The sequence below is a fragment of the Gracilinanus agilis genome, chromosome 1 (genome assembly GCF_016433145.1).
Source record: "Gracilinanus agilis isolate LMUSP501 chromosome 1, AgileGrace, whole genome shotgun sequence".
In the NCBI taxonomy this organism is placed as follows: domain Eukaryota; kingdom Metazoa; phylum Chordata; class Mammalia; order Didelphimorphia; family Didelphidae; genus Gracilinanus; species Gracilinanus agilis.
This window is the reverse complement of record NC_058130.1, coordinates 294,088,658-294,111,480: the sequence shown is the minus strand read 5'-3', so window position 1 is coordinate 294,111,480 and position 22,823 is coordinate 294,088,658. Positions and strand designations below refer to the sequence as shown.

Below are 22,823 nucleotides of genomic sequence, written 5' to 3'. Positions count from 1 at the left end.
AAAATTAACCTTGATAATTTAATATCAACACCTCTTACCTGATAAATAATCAACCATATTATACCACATAACTATGTAATACATACCTCCATTCCACATCTAAGTCTTCGTTCATACTGGAGTCATCCTCCAGGTTATTGTTCCCATCCAGCATGAAAAATCCTGGGTGTACAAAATGGCTGACAGGGTCATTTTCCTCATCACTACTACTTTCAATTTCTTCATGGTATTGCAACCAAGGAATTTCTCCCTCTTCCAAGGAAGTCTGGTCCCTTTTACATTTTTTTTTTGTGGGGGAAAAAGGATATAATTTTAAAACTTATTATAAAAATGATGCTATTAAAATTCTAATGTTTGCAAATGGATATTTTAAGTTTTAAAAAGAACTAATGCTTTTCATATTTTATGATTACCTGCTTCTTGACTATATACAAACTATAAAGAACTGTAATGATATAGTAGGAAAATGACTGAACGGGGTTCAAGAGACCTAGATTCTAGATGTCACTAACTAGATTTCAGTTTTGGACTAGATACTCTCTAAGATCTCTTCAGTATACAACAAGCTAAGGATTTTACTTAATAGTGTTTTTTTACTTCAATACTATTCCATGTTCTTTCCCTTTGCAGAAAGAAAAAATCCTATCACACTAGAAAAAACAAACTTCATGTATCAATAACTACTATGAAAATATAGTAAAACATTAGCATATAAGTGTCCATTTCAGAACTTGTCACATTCTGCCCATTATGGTTCAGTTGACATTTGCTTTTATCATATTTATATATAAAGTTTATGCATGAAAGACTTATTTGTGTAAATTAGTAATGCACACAAGGCTGCAAAGGGGAATATTTAATATTTTCAAATAGAGTTTTTAAGAACTTTGGTAGCATCTATTTACAAAAGAATAATTAATCTACCAAATATAAATGAGTTTTACCCTTGCACTAAAATATGTTTGTGGGTGTCTATTGGGAATTCTAGTTGGCTATGCTTTTTAAGCAATTAGGTTGAAAATTCTATACTTCAAAATAATAAGTCTTTATGTAATTTTACTTACATAGAATGATAACTCACAAATAATTTTAAATTTATAATTTTCAATAATTTAGAATTTCCTCCTTTCTCTTGCTGGTAATTTTCTAAATGTAAATCAGTTTACCCATGCACTGAAGAAGGTCTGTGGGGAACTCTCCTTGGCAACACTTCCTTAGTATAAGCTAGCCATCTGAACTGTTAACATGTGTAATCTGAAATTCATCTGAGCCTAGAATAATTAAAATTTTTTAAACTTTAAGACTTCTTGAATTCAATTTAAAATATAAATTTTTCTAATGAATTTATTGGAAATTCAAACAACTTTTAAATATTTTGCAACACTGAAAAATGACAACTAAGATTTAAATATTTTTGAACAATTGCCTAATCTCATTTTTTCATTCTTCTCTGAAGCCCATTCTGCAAAATACCAGATGTTTTGCAAAGCATAATAAAATGCCAGAGTAAAACACATGACATCTAAGAGTGAGGAACAGAAGAAAGAACACTGACCATGTAGTGATGGAGCCCATGTTTCATGCTACTGCATAAACTTGAGCGTTTTCATTTTGCCTCCAAGAGCTAATTATTTCATCTGTAAAATGAAAGGGTTGGGCTAGATGACCTCTGAGGTTTCTTCTAGCTTCACTTCTGTGATTCTATGAATTTACTCAAATATGCTGATCCAATTTGTCAAAATCTATCTATTTGTCTATCTCATCTTCTACACTCTGGAAACCCAGATTAAGTAATATGAATCCTTGTGAAGAAAATTGAAAAACATGTTAAGAGAAACATATATAAAATTAGATAGTATTGAATAAGGCTGTTCTGTGTACAATGTTGAAATGGGGAAAATATCATAAATTTGTTTTGTTATAACTATAAAGACTATTTGCAAGTTTGGTTTCAGCTGGGTTTTTTAAAAACATAAACATCAAGGATGTCATAACCATGACCAGAAATCTACTCCAACATTTAGTAACTAGACAATAAACATTTGTTAAGTGCCTACTCTGTGCCAAGCATTGTTTAGGGCTACAAATATAGCCCCTGCCTTCAAGGAGCTTACAATCTAATGAGAAAACAATGGCTACAAAGAAGCTGAAAAGAGGGGTGTGGGAAGGGAAAGAAGGATACCTGAGCCCCATCCCTTCCTTAAAAGGGAAATGTAGGAATAGATCTCCAGATGTCCTCCCCTAACCCTTTCCAAATTAGATGGAGAGGGACCCAAGGGACAGGGAGGAGTTGAGTTTCTGAACTCAGCTAATCTTTTAGGATGATGAGTTTCTGGAGAAAATGATAACATTCAGAAGTCAGGGAAATAATGAAATATATGAAGTAAAACCAATCCAAGAATGCAATGAAAATGTAATTTAAAAAAAGACTTAGAACCAGAACTTCAAATCACTATCACAAAGTATTAAATGAAAAATTTTAAAAACATGAAGATATTTAATAATACTGCTCACACAAAAAATATTAGTTTCATTCTAGTGAGAGTAAAAAGTTTATAAACTCCCTCTTCTCAAGGAGCTTGTACATTAAAACAACTATGTATAAGCAAGCATATACATGATATATTGGAGATAATCAACAGAGAATAAGGGAGATTGGGAAAGCTTTTTATACAGTGGGTTTTTAGCCAGAACTTAAAAGAAGCCAGGTGTGAGAGAGAGAGAATTCCAGGAGCAGGGAATAGCCATTGAAAATATAGCTTTGGGAGATGAAGTGTCATATTTGAGGAACAGCAAAGTCACTAGACTCAAGAGTATGTGAGGATAAGGTGTCAGAAAAGTGGAAAGATAAATGGGGACAGGGAGGGAGAGAAGGGAGCATCAAGAATAAGAGGGTAATATTTCCAACACATTAGAGCAGCAAGAGGTAGAAAGAGAAACACCATTTAAAATCACCCTACACAATATAAAATACTTGGGAATCTATCTACCAAAACAAACACAGCAATTATACAAAAACAACTACAAAACTTTCCAAACAAATAAAACTGGATCTCAACAATTGGAAAGCCATTAATTGTTCATGGGTAGGACGAGCTAACATAATAAAAATGAACATTCTACCCAAATTAATTTACCTATTTAGCGTCATACCTATCAAATTACCAAAAAATTTCTTTACTGAATTAGGAAAAACTATAACAAATTTCATTTGGAATAACAAAAGATCAAGAATATCAAGGGAAATAATGAAAAAAAATGTGAAGGAAGGGGGCCTAGCAGTACCAGATATTAAACTATACTATAAAGCAGCAGTCATTAAAACAATATGATACTGGCTAAGAGATAGAAGGGAGGATCAGTGGAATAGACTTGGGGTTAATGATGTCAGCAAGACAGTGTATGATAAACCCAAAGAGCCCAACTTTTGGGACATGAATCTACTATTTGACAAAAGCTGCTGGGAAATTTGGAAAACAATATGGGAGAGATTAGGTTTAGATCAACATCTCACACCCTACACCAAGATAAATTCAGAATGGGTGAATGACCTGAATATAAAGAGGGAAACTATAAATAAGTTAAGTGAACACAAAATAGTATACCTGTCAGATCTCTGGGAAAGAAAAGATTTTAAAACCAAGCAAGAGTTAGAGAAAATTACAAAATGCAAATTAAATGGTTTTGATTATATTAAGCTAAAAAGTTTTTGTACAAACAAAAACAATGTAGTCAAAATCAGAAGGGAAACAACAAATTTGGAAAAAATATTTATAACAAAAAACTCTGACAAGTGTCTAATTACTTAAATATACAAGGAATTAAATCAATTGTATAAAAAATCAAGCCATTCCCCAATTGAAAAATGGGCAAGAGATATGAATAGGCAATTTTCAGGTAAAGAAATCAAAAGTATCAATAAGCACATGAGAAAGTGCTCTAAATCTCTAATAATTAGAGAAATGCAAATCAAAACAACTCTGAGGTATCACCTCATACCTAGCAGATTGGCTAAAATGAAAGAAGGGGAGAGTAATGAATGCTGAAGGGGATGTGGCAAAATTGGGACATTAATGCATTGCTGGTGGAGTTGTGAACTGATCCAATCATTCTGGCTGGCAATTTGGAATCATGCTCAAAGGGCTATAAAAGAATGCCTGCCCTTTGATCCAGCCATACCATTGTTGGGTTTGTACCCCAAAGAGATCATAGATAAACAGACTTGTATGAAAATATTTATAGCTGCGCTTTTTGTGGTGGCAAAGAACTGGAAAAGGAGGGTATGTCCTTCAATTGGGGAATGGCTGAACAAACTGTGGTATATGCTGATGATGGAATAGTATTGTGCTAAAAGGAATAATAAACTGGAGTTGTTCCAGGTGAACTGGAAAGACCTCCAGGAACTGATGCAGAGTGAAAGGAGCAGAGCCAGAAGAACACTGTACACAGAGACTGATATAAAATGGAATGTAATGGACTTATGTACCAGCAGCAATGCAATGACACAAGATAACTCTGAGGGACTTATGGTAAAGAACGCTACCCACATTCAGAGGAAGGACTGCAGGAGAGGAACATAGAAGATAAACGATTGCTTGAATGCATGGGCTGAGGCGGTCATGATTGGGGATGTAGACTCGAAAGGACCACACCAATGCAACTAACAACAATATGGAAATAGGCCCTGAACAAGGATACATGTTACAACCAGTGGAAATGTGCATCGGCCATGGGTGGGGGGAGGGGGAGTGAAGGGGAAAGTAGGGGCATGAAGCATGTAAACAGGTTAAAAATGAATATTAATAAATGTTTAAATTTAAAAAAAAGAATAAGAGGGTAACTAACAGTATCAAATACTGCAGAGAAATCAAGAAGGATAAAGATAGAAAAAAGACCATTATATTAATAGATCATTGTTAACTTCAGAGAAAACAGTTTTCTTGAATCAGAAGTCAAACTACAGAGGTAAGAAAAGAATGAGAGAAGGAAAGTGGAGGCATGATTAGGGACAGCCTTCTCAAAAAGTTTAATCACGAAAGGGAAAAGAGATATAGGAAGTATTCACCATGTGATTATAAACCTCTGGTTTCCAATTTATACAAATCCCATCCCATATCCTCTATGGCTTGCTCTTTTATTTTCATCCCTTTGAACTTAATGTCCTACTCCAAACCTTCCCACCCCTTACACTGTGCTTGACAGAATACATGCTCCATAGTTAACAAACTTGCTTTCATCTTGTCTTTCATTACTCCATCTTTTGACTCTTACCAAGACTATTCTTCATAATGACATCCCTAGCCACTCTCTTCAGAAATGGTTGCCATCAGAGAAGAAATAATCCTTGCTCCCCATCATCACTTTCAGATTCTTCCTGAACCACCAATCAGTTGAGACTCATTCAATCCATATTTATCACCTAATCAAGATGCTGAGAGCTGTTAATCTATCCACTCTTAGGGCAATCTCCTTCTATCTTCAGTGATTGATTCATGTTTTCTCTCCACCTCATCTACCCTCATACTAAGTAACTTCAACATACAGAGTGAACACCCAACATTCTCTAAAAGACGCTAACTTATTAATTGCTCTTTTTTTACTTGTTTCACATGACTTATTCCTCTACTCTATTCTCAGCAGTGGCCCTAGCCTTGATCTTGGCAACAAGTATTCTACTTCCATATTCATTAATACCTAAATCCCTTTATCTGATCATATTTTATTGTTTTCAGCATATAACTTTTGGGATATAAAAACCAGTTCAAATGTATGGTTTCTTTTCATTTGAAAGGGTCCTTAGTGTTGGAAAGAAATTGAAAGACCCTTAATGAAAATGACAATAAGAAAGGACTAGACCTTGAAAACGGGAATCTTTTGACCAAGGCCTATCTATATTTCATAAAGTATTTGTGTTTACAAATTGGGATTAGCTCATGAAATATGTTAAGTGTCCTACGTTTCTTGAAACTGAGTCACTTTAAAAAATTAAAATAGTTTGGGAAGCTCTGGGAAAAAATCTTTTTGAGGTGAATTTGAACCTCTTGTGTAGTTAGTATTTTATAATTATGTTCATATAATTCTTGGATTTGTTTTGGTAGGTATATTCCCAGGTATTTAATTCTGTTTATGGTTATTTTAAATGGGGCATCTTTTTCTATCATATGGTATACAATAACATTTACCATGTTCCTAATGTCTATAGATCTCTCTCTCCCTATGTCATACTGGAGTGGACAAATGACTCAAAGTTAAGTTTTTCTGGTTTCTCCATTGGTATTTGATCTGGTACATTTTCTAAATCCATGGGAAGTAGTTTTGTGGAGGAGAGCTCCTTGTACTCCATCCTACCACTGCCATTTTGATTCTTCTGCATTTTTCACTCTTCTTCTAGACTACCGCAATGAAATACTTTTATAGTAAACAATAAAAATATACAGTATAGTTCATGCATCTGCTCTACCTTTTGGTGTATGTATATGACTGCAAAGATGTGCTCTAAAACAAAGGTGTTAAAAATGCAAGCTTGTGAACCAGAGGTGACCCACAACACTTCCTATGAATGGTATGAATCAGATTAAAATGTAATTGGGAAACATTTTTTTAAAATACAATAAAACAGATAATATTACATTTTAAAACTAAGTCAAAATGCCACTTGCCAAGGATCCTTCTGTGTGGTTTAGTAATCCCCATTATTTCTATGACAATTTGACACCACTGGTCTACAGCAAAATACCATTTGTAAAAACTTTCCTTTTTTTTAAAACAAGACAAGTATAAAACATGCCTGCATTGTGTGTTATGGATTATTCTCACAGATTTAGTAGAAATGGGAAAGTAAATATGGGCAAATTGGTCCACTGTTATCTTGGCTGTCTTTTGGGAAAAAATTAAGTTCATGATTTTTCCAATTTTCAGTATCTTAAGATTCCACTAGTGAATACCTTAACATTTTCTCATCTCCAGCACAGATTTTCTATGTATACGTATCTGATAAAGTCTAGCTCTTTTTCTCATTTTGGGTTGTTTTTTGTGTAAATATATTTCCCCAAGAAGTTCACTGAGGAATCAGAATATAAATTTGGCCACAACTCTGTCTTTTGAGAGGAAAATGTTATAAAAATCTTTGAAGATTAAAAAAATATATAACTCTAATGGAGTCAATCCTGTATTACTAAAATAATTAGTATTAATTATTACATAAAACTACTATGCAATACTATTACATAATACTATATATTACATATCTATAGTGATTTACATAATTAAAAGCACTTTTTAAATACACCATTCTTCCCTTTTAAATAGAACACAAAGTCTTTGACTGTTTTTGTATTTTTTTGTTTTTGTATCTTTATCCTAGACTACATAATTTCTTACCTAGACTATTAAAACAGCAACAACCTGCTATAATTATTCTCTACTCAAAACTCTCTGCATTCAATCTATCCACTTGGTACTAATAATTATTTATACATAGCTCCTCTAAAATGACTTTCTTGGGGCAAAGACTTAATTATGTCAATCCCTTAGAGACTTAAATCATGTCAATCCCTTATAGGGATCAATAAAAATTCCTTTCTTGGTATTTAACATTCTTAATAACTGAACCCCTACCAACTCTTCCAATCTTCTTCTATATTACTCCCATCAACAATATAGCCATATTGACTTTATTGCTGTTCCTCAGAAATGATATTTCATTACCATGCTTCTTTATATTTCTTATGCCTGGAATACTCTTTTCTCACAACCACCTCCCAGAAGCCCTATTTTCCTTCAAAATTCAACTTAAATGCCACTCTTCAACACGAAACTTTTTGTAGTGCTCTCATCTGCTAGTACCTTCTCTCTCAAAATGTCTTGTTTTCGTTTTGTATGTATTCTACCCAACCTTATCTATATAGTGTCTCTACCTTAAGAGGAATATTTTTGCTTTTATTTTTGTATTCTCAGAGCTTAATATAGTGTCTAACATGTGGTAGGAGCTAAGTCAATGCTTGATAATTGATTTTTACTAAAAGTTCACATAGCATTGATATTATTTGTTCTTTATTTGATTCATATGAGCCAGGAATGTTTTTTAAAAATTAATTTATGACTCATTCAGTTTATTTCTGAAATGATGTTATTTAATTTTAGAGATTTTTTTGTTGCTTTAAGCATTTCATTTTTTTTGCCAATAAAAATTCATTCAAAAGAAGTGTAAAATTTTAAAACTCAGAGATACCCACTTCACATCTATATTAACTAACATGACCGCAAAAAGAAAATTACAAATGATGGAAGGGATATGGGAAAATTAGGACACTAATTCACTATTGATGGAGTTATAAATTGAACAATCATTCTGGAGAACAATTTGGAACTATGCCCAAAGGGCTATAAAACTGCATATTCTTTGACTCATATTGCTACTAGGTTTATATCCCAAGAAAATTAAAGAAACAAACCTTTTTTTTTAATAAAAGCTCTTTTTCTGGTGGCAAAGAATTGGAAATTGAGGGAATGTCCATCAATTGGGGATGAACAAGTTGTGTTGCATAATCATAAACTATTGTGGTATAAGCAGGATGGTTTCAGAAAAACTAGGGAGACATACATGAACTGAAATGAGCAGAACCAGGAGAACATTTTATAAAGTATAAGCAATACTGTAAAAATGATCAATTTAGCTACTCTGATCAAGACAGTAATCAAAGACAATTCCAAAGGATCCATGATGAAAGTTATTATTTACTTCATAAAAAGAGAACTGATAAATTTAGTACAGACTGAATGAAGCAAATTTTTTTAAATTAAAAATTAATTAAAATTTAATTTAATTTAAATTAATTTAAAATAATAAATTAAAACTAAGAATTTTTAAAATTTAATTATTTTCCTTGGGGATTTGGGGGTATTTTTCTTTTGCAACATGGATAAGATAGAAATGTTTTTCATGACTTGACTTGTATGATAAATACCATATTAATAGCTTGCCTTCTCAAACATGAGGTAGAGATAGAAGGGAAAGAACTTGGAACTCAAAAAATGTTTTAGGGAGGGTTAAAATGTTTTTACATGTAATTGGGAAATATTTAATGAAATTTTAAAAATATATTTTAAACAGAATATGCCTAACACTGAAAATAATAAAATTCATTCACTTTAGTTTTCTTTTCACAAAAAGATTATTAGCATTAAGTACTGTACTCAATTGTTTCCTCCTATTAATTGTAAATTTCTGTCTTCCTTTCTAATACTGTTCATCTTTAAATAGCTGTCAAATGGAAGTTCTGAAATCATAGGTCTCATGAAGTTTCAATGACGTTTTTATCTTCAAGATGAAATAAAACCTCACCATTTTAAACTCTTAATATTCTGACTCCAGACTACCTTTCCAGGCATATTTTATCCTTTTCACATTCAATGGTCCAGCCAAATTACTCTATTAGTTGTATTTCTTAAATATGGTATTCCATTTCCTGACTTCATGTAATTGTACAAGGTGTCTTTAATACCGGAAATGTTACAAGAGTACCCTCCCTCTTGAACTCCATATCTTAGAATCCTTTTTTTTTTTTTCATGGCTTAGTTTAGATACTATTTCCTACCAGAAGTTTTTCCAGAACCCCTCCAGTTGCTGGTATTCTTGACTCCCTCAAATATCTGTGTAAATGCTGCATACTCTCTATAGAATGTAAGCTCCTTGAGGGAAAAGATTGCTTTTTCTTTTTGTCACTGTCTTCCAACATTTAGCCCGGTTTTTTATGCAGAAGAGATGCTTAATAAATGCTCACTGGATTTTCAAAATATGTTCTTCGGCATTTCTTTGGGGAAGTTTTTTATTTTTTGTATTTAAAAAATGCAGTCAAATTTATTGATCTTTCTCATTAATATGTTCCTAAATACTTTCTAAAGGTCTGTTTTAGCTTCAATATATAAATTCTGCCATATCACTGTTTTCATTCTATTAACTATACTAGTTGCTTTTACTACTAGCTTTTTGATAATATTAGTCTCCAATTAAATATTTTATTTATATTTCTTTTATTATCTATAAATTTTGTCTATAATGGTCTACAAAGGGTTGAAGGGTTTTGCTTTTTTGAATTTAAATATAGGTTTTTATGCGCTATAACTTTAAGCCAGTACAATTTTTAAAAAAGGTTCTATGAAAGGCTGGGAAATAAGTAGGAGAAAGGGTAGTAAAACTGAAAGAGCAATGATTCTGGAGCAGAGGCTCTGGATTCAAATTCTGCCTCTGTTGCTTACTACCTGTGTGACCCCTTTGACTTATCTCCTTGAACTTTTGCTTCCTCATCTGTACAATGCAGACATTTGGGAGGGTGGACTCTTTAACATTTTTTCTAGCATTAGATGACCCTAAGGATCTTGTCAGTCTTAAATTCTAATTCAATAATTGCCAAATAGCTAGCACATCTTCTGCTGAGGTCCTGTTGGATTTAAAAATTAGTTTGACAGACTACTGAACTATTTGGGGCCTGGGCAAGCTACCCCCAGCCCCCAAGGTTTCCCAGCACAGTCTTCCTTATCTCCCCCTATCATAAACCTAAAACTGAAGCTATCTTATCTAATGAATATTAACCTTCTTGAGGAATGTTTGTCTATGTTTGCCTGCTTAACAATATTTGCCTATTTAATGTATGTTTGCCAAATGCTTCCAGATCCCTGACCCTGAAACCCCCCCTCCCCAGATGCTTCCTGACCACCTGTCCCTGACACTACCTTGATAATTATGTATGTACCAACTCCCTTCCCCAAACATTTCTATATAGACTCTTGGCTAAGAATTCCAAGGGGTCGGTTTAGGCACGCCTCTCTGCCTAGGGACCCTAGCTATTATTGCTAGTAAAGAATGAGCCTCTTCTTGCATATTGCATTGTCAGTGTGATTCTTCCTCTGGCCATGAACCTGGGTTAGGTATTAAAATTTGGGTACAACAGTCCTTCTTTAAGTTTCTGATGGAATTGATTGAAAGAGTCATAATAAATGTCAACCTACAATTACTTTCTTAGTATCTATTCTCTTTTGAAATTCAGTTAACTCTTTTCATTACTTAGATACTATATAACAATTTGGGTGTTTCTAGGGTGCCTTTAAGTGCAACAGTTTCCCACTGGTTTCTTGAGATTATTTTTATCATCTTATCCAAAATAATCACCATTCCTATTTGTTTTTATTCAGATGAACTATAAATTTTCTTCCCATCCTTCATTTTATCTTCATATGAATTTTTATTTTTAATTTTAATTTTTTTAAACCCTTAACTTCTGTGTATTGGCTCCTTGGTGGAAGAGTGGTAAGGGTGGTCAATGGGGGTCAAGTGACTTGCCCAGGGTCACAAAGCTGGGAAGTGTCTGAGGCTGGATTTGAACCTAGGACCTCCCGTCTCTAAGCCTGACTCTCAATCCACTGAGCTACCCAGCTGCCCCCGAATTTTTAATTTTTAAATGAGTTTATTGTCTAAAACAAATTTGGAGTTTTGGTTTTGAATTCACTTTACGACTTTCTTTATTTTAGGTTAAATTTTACTTATTAATATACAAGTTTATTATAACTGCCAAGTCTGTTTTTCCTTCATTAAATTCAGGGATATAATTTTTTAAAAATTTATATTCATTACCTGAAGTCTATGTTGCTTGAAATGAACCACACATGGTCTCAGCTGTGCATTAATTACCTTCCTAGTTCAGACTCAAATCATTGCATTAAAAAAATCAGCTCTAGATTGTGGCTAGCTTTAAGAGAAGTAAATCCATTCCCTACCTCCACCCTCCATTTCTCAACCCAGATAAGTGCATGGTTTAATGAGCTATCCTCTCCTGGTCCAGTCTCTCTCTCTCTTTTTTAAATAGCCTTCACCTGTAGTGTCTTAATTTCAGGAAATAGCAAAAGTCACTTTTTTATGGCCCTCTTCCCTCTCCTTCTCTTTGACACTTTTGTCTGATCACCCAAGGCCATAGATATACTTCTCTATTACCTTTGATAATCTATAGATAAAGTGGGACTACCAAGGGAAAATATTCTTGTCTTTCCTGTTATAGGGGATTTGGAAGGGGGGTAATATGGGGATTAGGTAGGATGTAATAGGGAGATGCAGGATATAATATGAGGCTGAAGCTAGGGGTAATAACTGGTAAGATCAGGGAATAAGACAAGGCAAGGGATCCAAGGCTGGAGGTAATCAAGTGAATAGAGTAAGTAGTAGGGAAGTTAAGGCAATATAGTGGATGAGGAAGGTTCAATGATGAAGGATGGCAGTTGAGGTGGTAGAAGAAATAAGGGAATGTCTGAGTTCAGGGAGTATAACACTGAGTTAACAAGGATTGCCAGGGAGAGGATGAACTAATCTAAAACAGGCAAACAGCAGCAGGAATACAGACTAGGACTTAGGCTAAAGACAAACACTGAAGGGAAATAGACTGATTGAAATTAACTACAGGCTTTAGTTAATATCACAGGAAGGGACTTGTTTTGAAGTTATACTTCCTTCAAGATGGATACCCCAGCTTCCTTCAAACCCAGAGTATATTGATTCTATTCTTCTTCTTTCCTTTCTTACTAATTAACTAATGAAGTAACAAAAAGGTCTGTTTTAAACACAAAGGGGTTTATTGTCTTCTCAGGATAGATTGTCAGGGTAAAAGGATCAAGGAAGCCCTAACAGCTGCTTAGAGAAACATCAGGTGGGGGAAGGGAAGCAGGAATGGAGTCTGAGAAAGGTTCTGCCTTCACTCAGCTCTCAAGGTGACTTTGAAATCAAAAGGGATTAGAATGATGGATACAAAACCTCTCTAGATAAATTACTGCAAGGGTAGGACTAAACTCTCATAGATTTGAACTAACTCTCTGATTCACTCTCCTTATTCACTCCTCTCAGACATTTAGGTAAGGGAAATTAAGGTAGGAAATGAGGTAGGGTATGGAGATTTTTATCTAATTTTTTTTTATCTATTTAGTTTTATCTAAATTAACAAATCTCAAAAAACTGCAAAACTAGGCTAAGGTTTCAATCCCCAGAAGGAGCTCAGCTGGCCCTGGTTCCGAACTCCACGAGTTCCCAGGTCCAACTGAAATTTTTCCTAAGATTCTAAACTCCTAACTGACATTAGAACTCAGCCAAAGCCTGCAAAACTGTTATGCACCCCCTCTCTGTACTACATTCCTTGTAGCATGTATAACATTCATTTTCTAAAACTTTCAAACTATTTTGACTTGTTTACTTTCCATAAGTTCCTTTTGTTCACTGAATTTGTATTCCAATTTTCACCCATGTTTTGCTCAGAAAGCCTGGAAAACATTCTATTAAAAATCCATCTTGTCCCCATATGTTCTTCCTCCACCTCCCACCTCTAGGATTATATGGGTACAAATTAAATAGTTATCAAATATTAAATATAGAATATTTGCTACAGGATAAATTTTCATTTTTTATCATCTATGAAGGCCCGCATTATTCAAATTTGTGTTCTATGGCAAGCATATCAACACTTTGTTGCTTCCAAAATCTTTTCTTTGACCACAAAGCTTTGGAGCTTGGCAAATTTATTTCTGGGCAAATTAAAATTAGCATTCCTTTTTGTGGGTAGCCTATTAATTCTACTAATTTGTATGGTCTGTCTTCTATTTTCAATTTTTTTGACCTATTTACTTTTATTATTTACTGAAATATACTTGTCTTTTTCTGTTTCATGATGTTTTTCTGCGGGCCAAAGATCCTTAGATTGTTTCACTAAGCTCTTCTGTCAGGCAGTTGCTTCAGTTTGTAAAGATTTCACACATTCTAATTTTACTGTCTTTTGATCTCTAACATTTTTTTTGCTGTGTCAGTATATTTGTCTTTCATTCTTTTCCCACTGTTGTAGTAAACCTTTCAGCCTTCTGAAAATATTTCTAAAAACTGAAAAAGAAAGGTCACAAGCATTATAAAATATATTTCATCCTCCTAGAGTTGCTGGTGGTAATCTGGAAAAATCAGTGCTTGGTACAATTATGAATTGTCTGGCAGCTGCTCCAGTTTGTTGGTTCCTTACTCCTTCAGATGCAAACCATCAATTCTACTGCCTGTTTTTTTTTTAAACTTCTAGCTTTAATCTGTATCTGTTCCTTTAATTATTAGAACATTCAGTAAATCTTGAGCTTATATAGTAACTTCATTTTCATTTCTGGATGTGCAACTGTAGTTATAACAGCTATTATTTCCATTTTCTGCTAAGTATTTCACCTTGTATTCTTTTACCTCACAATCTTCACTAAATTAAGAAGTCTTTCTTATTTACTCAATTTTCTTAGTTTCTCCATTGTTTTTTCCATAGGATTTTGATTAAAAATTTTTCTTTCCTCTTTTCTTTGTTCTTTTAATTTTGTGAAACATATCTTGTAGTTTCAAGATGATAAATGGGAGAAGAAAATTGATATACATCTTATTCAACCATTTGGTCAAATTTCCCAAAAAAGTATGCTTTTTACAATACTAACCTTTCTTTTCATTTTATAAAATTAGCAGTTGCAAACCTTTAATAAGTTTATTTTCAGTAGTGCTTATAGATTAAGGAAACTTCTGTTTTCAGAGACAGAAAAGATATAGATTGGCATTAAAGCAGAAAAGAAAAAAAACATCTTGGGTTTAAGGATGAGCCTAGAGTAAAATGAAGTTTTATATTTCAAGTACATCTTACTGGATACAGACTGTTCTAAGAGTCTTAGTGCAGTTTAAAGCTATTAAAATTTAAAACTTCACTGAGACTCTTGAGATATCCTGTACCATGCATATTCTCAAAGATGAGTTCCTAATAGCTATAAAATAGTCGTGCATATTTATAGGTTAATAATGACACAATGAATTGAACTTGTGATTAAAGTTAAAAACAATTTAACTGTACTTTTTAAAAGTACATCTTTATAATATTAAAACTAATTTATATATCTTATGAATACTTTATACATATGACTTTGTTTGAACCTTGTAAACAACCATGTGAGGTAAGTGTTATTATTATTCCCATTTTTAAAGACTAGGATTTCCGTGGTTGAGACATGCTAAGTGATTTGCCCAAGGTCACATATCTAAAAAGATAGGTTTTATCCCAAATTATATCTGAAAGTTTCTATTTCAGTAATAATGCTACTAGCCATTCAAATGCAAAATAGGAGAAAAATGTATCCTAGTTCATCTAAACCATAGTTTACTAGTGGTAATTTTTTACTTATTTTTTTTTTACTTAAAATTATGTGAATTATTGAGGTTTTATATTATCTGTGTACCCTTTTCATCCAAAGCTGGCCTCCTAATGCCACTCAATATATGCTTGATCTGCTTTCCTCCACCTGCTTAGGAAATGCAAATAGATTTTAATATAATCCTAATTGAAGCACCTTGATACCTCATTAAAAAATAATGGCAACTACCTCTGTAAATAAGTTGAGGAAAATAAGGCTGAAGGAAGATAAATAATACAATAGAAAGATATGAATTTACTACCTGTAGAGGGAGAAAACTGAAAAAAGAAGTTATTATAACAAAGAATTGCAGATACTTCTCTTCCCTACCCCCCAGAATCATTTCCTTGTATATTGCCAGACCATCCTGTTTAGAATGCCAACTCTCGATTGTGGATACCCAAAGTATAAACAAGAGGTTAGTGTAGTCCCTCTAGCAGATGCCTCCCTTTTTCTCTTGCTGGAGTAGCAAAAGCAAGAAAGGCAATTCTAAGGCTATTTCCACCCTACCTGATCTCATGTGTTAGCTTGGCATATATTACTGATAGTGTTAATAGATGTTTGTGATTTAATCAGTTTAGGGAACTTCCCAGTTGACCTGAAAAGTTTCTGTCAATGATACATGCAACTCAATAAAAATGAAATCTCTAAGCCCCTCTCCCCCTTATCATTTATATAACTCAGATTTCACTTTTATTTTTATTTTTTTAAACCCTTACCTTCTGTCTTAGAGTCAATACTGTATATTGGCTCCAAGGAAGAAGAGTGGTAAGGGTAGGCAATGGGGGTCAAGTGACTTGCCCAGGGTCACACAGCTAGGAAGTGTCTTAGGTCAGATTTGAACCTAGGACACCTCCCGTCTCTAGGCCGGGCTCTCAATCCACTGAGCTACCCAGTTGCCCCCAGATTTCATTTTTAAAAGCAATACATTACAATAATTTCACCCAAAATATACATTTCTAAATTAAGAATTGGTATTATTACTAGGGTCAGAAAACATAACTATTCAAAATATGTAACTAAAAATCTTACATGTCTTCAATTTAATCTATCTCAAAACCGGATAATTTGTTGATATTTGGGGAGGGAGGGGGTGGCAATGTAACATTTTTAACCTTAAAAATAATTGATATTAAGTATATATGTATATTAACAATAAAATTTCCATTCCCTTGAATCACACACACATATTCCATATATATGGGGGGAGGAAGGGAGAAGGAAGCTCAATGCAACATACCCTGTTTGGAAAGAGTATTCTAGGTTATCCTCTTCAGGACCACTACTACTACTCTGAAGCTCAGGTTCATGTTCCTCTTTTCCTGGTAGAGTCTCCCAGCTTTCATCACTCGAGGACTGATCTTTTTCTCTAGCAGAAAAATGAGGCAAAGAAGCAGACCATTCTCCATCACTGCATTCTGAACTGCAAATTTATAACAGACAGAAAATAACTAGTCATCATTACATATGTAATGTCTTATAGTTTTAACCATATGTTATAGTATACAGAAGAGTGCAGTTTGTTATAACACAAAATTAGAAAGATTTATTTAAACTAATCACATGCAAATTTGAATGTATTTTCCATAAATCTAACAACACAAATATATTTAGAAAAAAGTAAACATGCTAAAAATGAAAACAGCATGAAGCAAATTGTACAAAACTTTCATTTATATTTTTCTTCGTGGCTGTGATTTCATAATATCTTGATTAGTTTATTTATATTTTTCAACTGATTTCAAATACATTTTTAAAAATGTAATTTCCCAAATATAAATTAAATATGCATTCAACATAGTAATATTTTAAATATTTAGATTAAATTTTCTTCTTACCCTTTGTAGCATGAACCAATGATGATACCAATAAAACAGCAATATTAGCCTGATCTTTGAAATAGCAGGGGTAATTTGCAATGCATGGGGCCCAAAGGATCCAGAATGTAGTAACAAGTACTGCTGTCTGGAAGAACTATGGCTGATATGTGAAGGTCTCCCAGCTGGTTTGAATCATGCTTGGCTATATGTAAAATTCTCTTGTGACTCAAACAACAACCCTCTCTCCAAAGCAAACAAGAAACTCTGAGATCATTAGGTAAGCCATTACTGTCATTTACTTTCTGATGTGCCTATGATTACTATCCCTACCCACTCACAAAAATTAAATCATTACCAAATTTTATAAAAGTCTTAACATTTTCTACTAAGTCTTCTTTTTTAGAGAAAGACAAGGCAATTTTATGATAATCAATTACGACTTGGGGGAATAATTTATCTTCCTTTATCACAGTTAAGAGTACTTCCCTTTCACGGTACGAAGGATAGAGTACATGAACCTGAAGTCAGTAAGACCCAAGTTCAGATTTTGCCTCAGACAAGTGTCATTAGCTGGGTGACCCTTAGGTAACTCCTTAACTGCTCCAAGCCTTAGTAATTTCATCATCTGTAAGGTGGGTATAATAATAGCACCTACCTCACAGGGTTGTTGTTAAGAGTAAACTAAGATAACACATGTAGAATGTTTTTAAGACTTTAAAGTGCTATGTAAATCCTATGTACAAAAATATTAGTAGTAGTAGTAGTAATCATAATAGCAGTAGCAGCAGCAACAGGAGCAGCAGCATAAAATATAGATGACCATGGCTAGTATTTTTCAAGATTTCTGAAAATACTCAAATATCAATACAAAGAAAGTTCCAGTGGTCAAAAACCAATACGTCTGCCTGTTGTACAAGGAAAAGTATATGAAAAAGGTGAGGCTTAAGAGAACAGAGACAGAAAAATAGTGAGATCTTCAAGGAACAGGAGCACATAAAGGTGAGGGAAAAAGCAGAAGAATAAATTTTGGAAAGAAGGGACAATTTTTTCTTTGATAAAGGAGGAAAGAGAGAATGGGTGAAGATACAAATGTATTTTGAGACAGAGATGGGAAAGCTCAAACTTAATGGCTCTAATTACCTTCATAAAGTAATAAAGTCCATTCAAAAGAATTGAGGGCTGGAGGAGAGTGGAGATTGAAAATAATTGTTTAAAATGACTTCTATGCAAAAGAATAAAGAGAACATTTTAAAAAAGGCTGGCTAAACAATAGTGATTGCTCTTTTTAAAGAAAATTTTTTTACATTCTCTTTATACACAAAATATATACTGTTCCAAGGCAGAAGAGTGGTAAGGGCTAGGCAATGGAGGTTAAGTGACTTGCCCAGGGTTCATCCAACTGGGAAGCATCTGGGGCCAAATTTGAAGTTAGGACCTCCTATCTCTAGGCCTGGCTCTCAATCCACTGAGCTACCCAGCTGTCCCCTAACGACCCTTTTTTAAAGTTCCTTGTCTCAGGTTTGAAAAACATGAATTCAGCATTATTCAGTCTCTAATTCAGTCTCTAAGAATTCAGTCTCTAAGAAAAACATTTTTCCAGTGATGTTATATTGGTATAAGCCATAAAAAACAAGATTTTATGAATAATTTAAAATAAGTATCAAGTTAAAAAGGCAATGGAGAAGCCACATAGTGGATGTGAGTAGGTTGCCACATACAACAAAGAACTACAAAGAAGAATCAGAGTAAAGGATGTCATCAAAAAAGTAATATCAAAGAAGATAAGCAACTCATAAGGCAAGAAGGAAAAGTAATAGCCAGTTCATGTGCTTCACTGGTATATGGTACCTGTTATGCTGAAAAAGCAAGGAAGGCCTTCATCATGTTTGGATGGTCTTACTGTAGGGAACTTATGCACAAAGTTCACACAAGATGAGTATGGCAGATGGGATATAACCTTTGTTGCTGGAAAGCATATCCATATAGATGAAATTGCAAATCAATTTGAGTAAGGAGAAATGAATTTAAGTTGCTTTTTTTCTAAACTGTCCTCAAAGATTAATTTCCCCCCAAAATGGGTTCTCTTCTCACTAAAAATGTTCAAAATCATTGAATCGTTATTTAAATAAATAGTTTAAAATAGTTTTACAAATAAACACTTATCCAGGACAAATGATAAATAGCTAAATAGAAACTGGCTGATTTTAGTTTACTAATCATTTAGGAGGGCATTTGAGAGAGGGGCAGCTATTAGTAAGAATATTGCAAAGGGAGGTAGGTAAACTACACTAAAAAAAATAATTCTGTGGTCCTAAGAAATTTACTCTGGGAAGATCTTTAACAGAATCAAAGTTGAAACAGTCATGTCCTGATCTTGAATCATGTTGGGGATATTATTATATATAAGTTATATAACTTAGAAAGGATATAATAAGGGCGAATGACATTTAACTATAAGGATTGTAGGATTTTAAAAAAAACTACTCTGCCCTATAAGAATACTATGTGAATATTCTAAAAGAAATTAAGTTTTTTTAGGCATAAGAGATTTTAATGCATGTTCACTATTTAAGCAAAAACAGGATAGTAGTTTGCTTTGAAGACCATTCGTATTTTGTATTGTGGAATGGATTGGTCTGTATTTTCAGTTTCCATCTTTAAAATTTTTTTAAATCCTTTCAGTCATTGTGGACAGAATCTTTTCTAAAACCTATTATATTATTCCTTGCTTTTAGGAACAACTTAAACTTTAGAGGACTCGTGAACTCAAATGGTGTGGACACTACTTACACTACTTCTAGGACCATTTCATGCTTCATGGTTTCCATGAAGGAAAAATCCATCACCTAATAGTCTATTTATCTGAGTTGAAACTAGGTTGACAGACATGATGTCTATATTACTATATTTGACAGTTTATCAATTTCCCTCCATATGACAGTATAAATACACTTGACTCTTTTCTACCTTGGTAAGATCTAAATGAACAGGCAAAAACTTAAGAAACCACTGTCACATGGCATGATAAAGCATTGCAAAAGTAGTTTAGTGGAAAGTAATAAATGATATTTATATAAGGCTCTTAAGCTTGCAAAACATTTTATGTATATTATTTCACTTAAGCCTCACACTATGAGGCAGATACCACAGGTATTGGACTTATTTATATAGAAAAGAAAATTGAGGGTAATGAGAAGTTATGTGACTTACCTAACATCATATATCCAGAAACCATCAGAGAGTCATTATTATGACCACTAATTACACTTTTCGGGCAGCTAGGTGTCATGGTGGATAGAGGGAAGGCCCAGAATCAGGGAGACTCATTTTCCTGAGTTCAAATCCAGCCTCAGACCTGCACTAGCTGGGTGACCCTGGGCAAGTCACTAAATCCTGTTTACTTCAGTGTCACCATCTGTAAAATGAGCTGGAGAAGGAAACAGCATACCACTCCAGTACTTCTGCCAGGAAAACCCCAAATGAGGTCATGAATCTGAAATGCTTGAATAACAACAAATTATGCTATGAAATATGATGTTCTCACTTATTACTGAAGTCAAAATGTTGTTTTAACAGTACTGGATCACCCTCTCAGCATTAATACTCTTTTCCCTCTAGGTTTTCAGGACACTACTCTCCCTGGTTCTTCTCCTAGCTATTTGGCTGCTTCTTCTCAGTCTCTTCTGCTGGTTCCTCATCTAGATCAAGCCCTTTAACTGTCAGTGCCACACAGCATTCTGTCCTAAGTCCTCTTCTCTACTCCCTCTACACTACTTCACTCAGATGGCAAAGCTCCCAAGGATTTAATTGCCATCTCTAGGTTAATGATTCTCAAATCTACCTATCCTGCTCCAAACTCTCTACTAAGCTCCCTTAGATCTCTAATTGCTTTTTAGACATCTCTGAACTGGATGTCTAGTAGAGATCTTAAACTCGACATTCCAAAACTAAACTCATTACCTTTTTCCTTTTAAAGGGCATCACCATCCTCCCAGTCCCATAGGCTCCCAAACTATCTCTAACTATCTCTTATTCAATTTGTTGCCAAGGCATGTTGATTTCACCTTTGCAATCTCATGCCTAGACTACTGCAATAGTCTATTAGTGAGATGGCATACCTCAAAAATCTCTCTCCATTCTGATCTAATCACTTCAGGTGCCAAATTGATTTTCCTAAAGTACAAGTTGAACTATGTCATTCTTGGCCTTCCCCCTCAATTTCCCCTTTAATAAAATGTAATGGTTCCCTATTACCTTCAGGACCAAGAACAACAAAAAAAAATCCTGTCTAGTATCCACACCCTTCATAACTTAGCTCCCATCTACTTTTCTAGTCTTCTTACACCTTATTCCACACATCATGTATTCAGTGGCCCTGAAGTCATTGCTATTTCATAATCAAAATCATTCTATCTCTTGGCTCTGGCAATTTTCTCTGACTGCCCCATGCCTGGAATTCTTGTCCTCCTCATCTTCACCTATTGGTTTCCTTGGCTTCCCTTTAAGATCTAATGAAAATATCATTTTCTACAGTAAGCTTTTCCCAAACCCTCTTAAATCTAGTGCCTTCATTTTCTTAATTATTTCTGGTTTATTCTGTATATAGCTTGTTTGTATATATTTGTTAGACTGTTGACTCTGCTTAAATTAGGTTGCGAACTCTTTGAAGGCAAGGGATATTTTCCTCCTCTTTTTGTATCCTCAGTATTTAGAACAGTGCTTGGCATGTAATAAGCACTTAGTAAATGTTTGCTGCTATGGTTCCAGACTTCCATGGCGTGTATGAATCTGCCTTTTACCCCTGGTCTATTCATAGCTGGAAGCTATAAATTCTAACTACGGGCAAGGTTTCTACTTTTCAAAGACCATTTCTCCTTTGTAATTTGCTAATATTGCCATGTTATGGGTTTGAAATAATAGAATTCTAAATTTAGCATCAGGAAAATCTGGGTCCAATTTCTATCATAGATACATAATAATTTGTATGACTAGGAAAATCACTGAAGATGTCTGTTTCCTTAAATGTAAAACGTAGATAAAAAAAATACACCTATTACACAGAATGACTGTGAGGAACAACTGAATTATTTTGGGGAAAAAGATAACCAAACTTATTAGAATTTTACATAAAATAAGTTTTCAGTGGGGATAATAATACAAATTATGAATAAAGTACATGCGTTTTTAAGTACATAGACTTTGTGACAGTCATTATGTAATAAAAGAATATAAAAATTTTAAATATACATTTTGCCATGGTTAATTATCTGTTTTAGATTGAGCCTTTCTTGCTTATTTTATGGTTTCTAGCTTTTTCCTGGATAGTTTAGTTTGCCAGATTGCTGAATTTCAAATAAGTGAAATGTTATGTTACTGGTATGGTAAACTGTAATCTATGAGGTTAGGAACTATTTATTATATATCTTTATATCCCCAGAATTTACAAAACACTCCCTTGTTCATAGGAGATTTTAAAAAATATTTGTCACAAATGCTTTAGAGGGAACTTGTACTTCAGGTAAGATTAGGAAAAGAAGACTTCTTTCCCAACTCTAGTATTCTAAGATTCAATGAATGAATTTAAAATCCAGTCATCCTTGTGCAGCTTGCTATTTTTAAAAAGCATATTATCACATTTTGTGAGCATTTGTCCATAGAGGCTAAGATTATATAGAAAAGGTCTTCTAAATCAAGGTCTTTGGAGAAGAGGAAGGTCAGAAATAAGCAGAGATAAAACAGCTCTGAGAGGTATAGGTTGAACTTATAAAATGAAATGTA

At 33.8% G+C, this 22,823-nt stretch overlaps 1 protein-coding gene across 1 annotated transcript in view; it reads right to left on the bottom strand.

Moving 5' to 3' along the window:
- Positions 1–22,823, bottom strand: part of PJA2 (praja ring finger ubiquitin ligase 2) — a 113,190-nt gene that overhangs the window by 31,676 nt on the left and 58,691 nt on the right. The window contains 2 exon segments of the mRNA XM_044662489.1: positions 87–272; positions 16,466–16,648. Of these exon segments, the coding sequence (XP_044518424.1) occupies positions 87–272; positions 16,466–16,648 (369 nt within the window).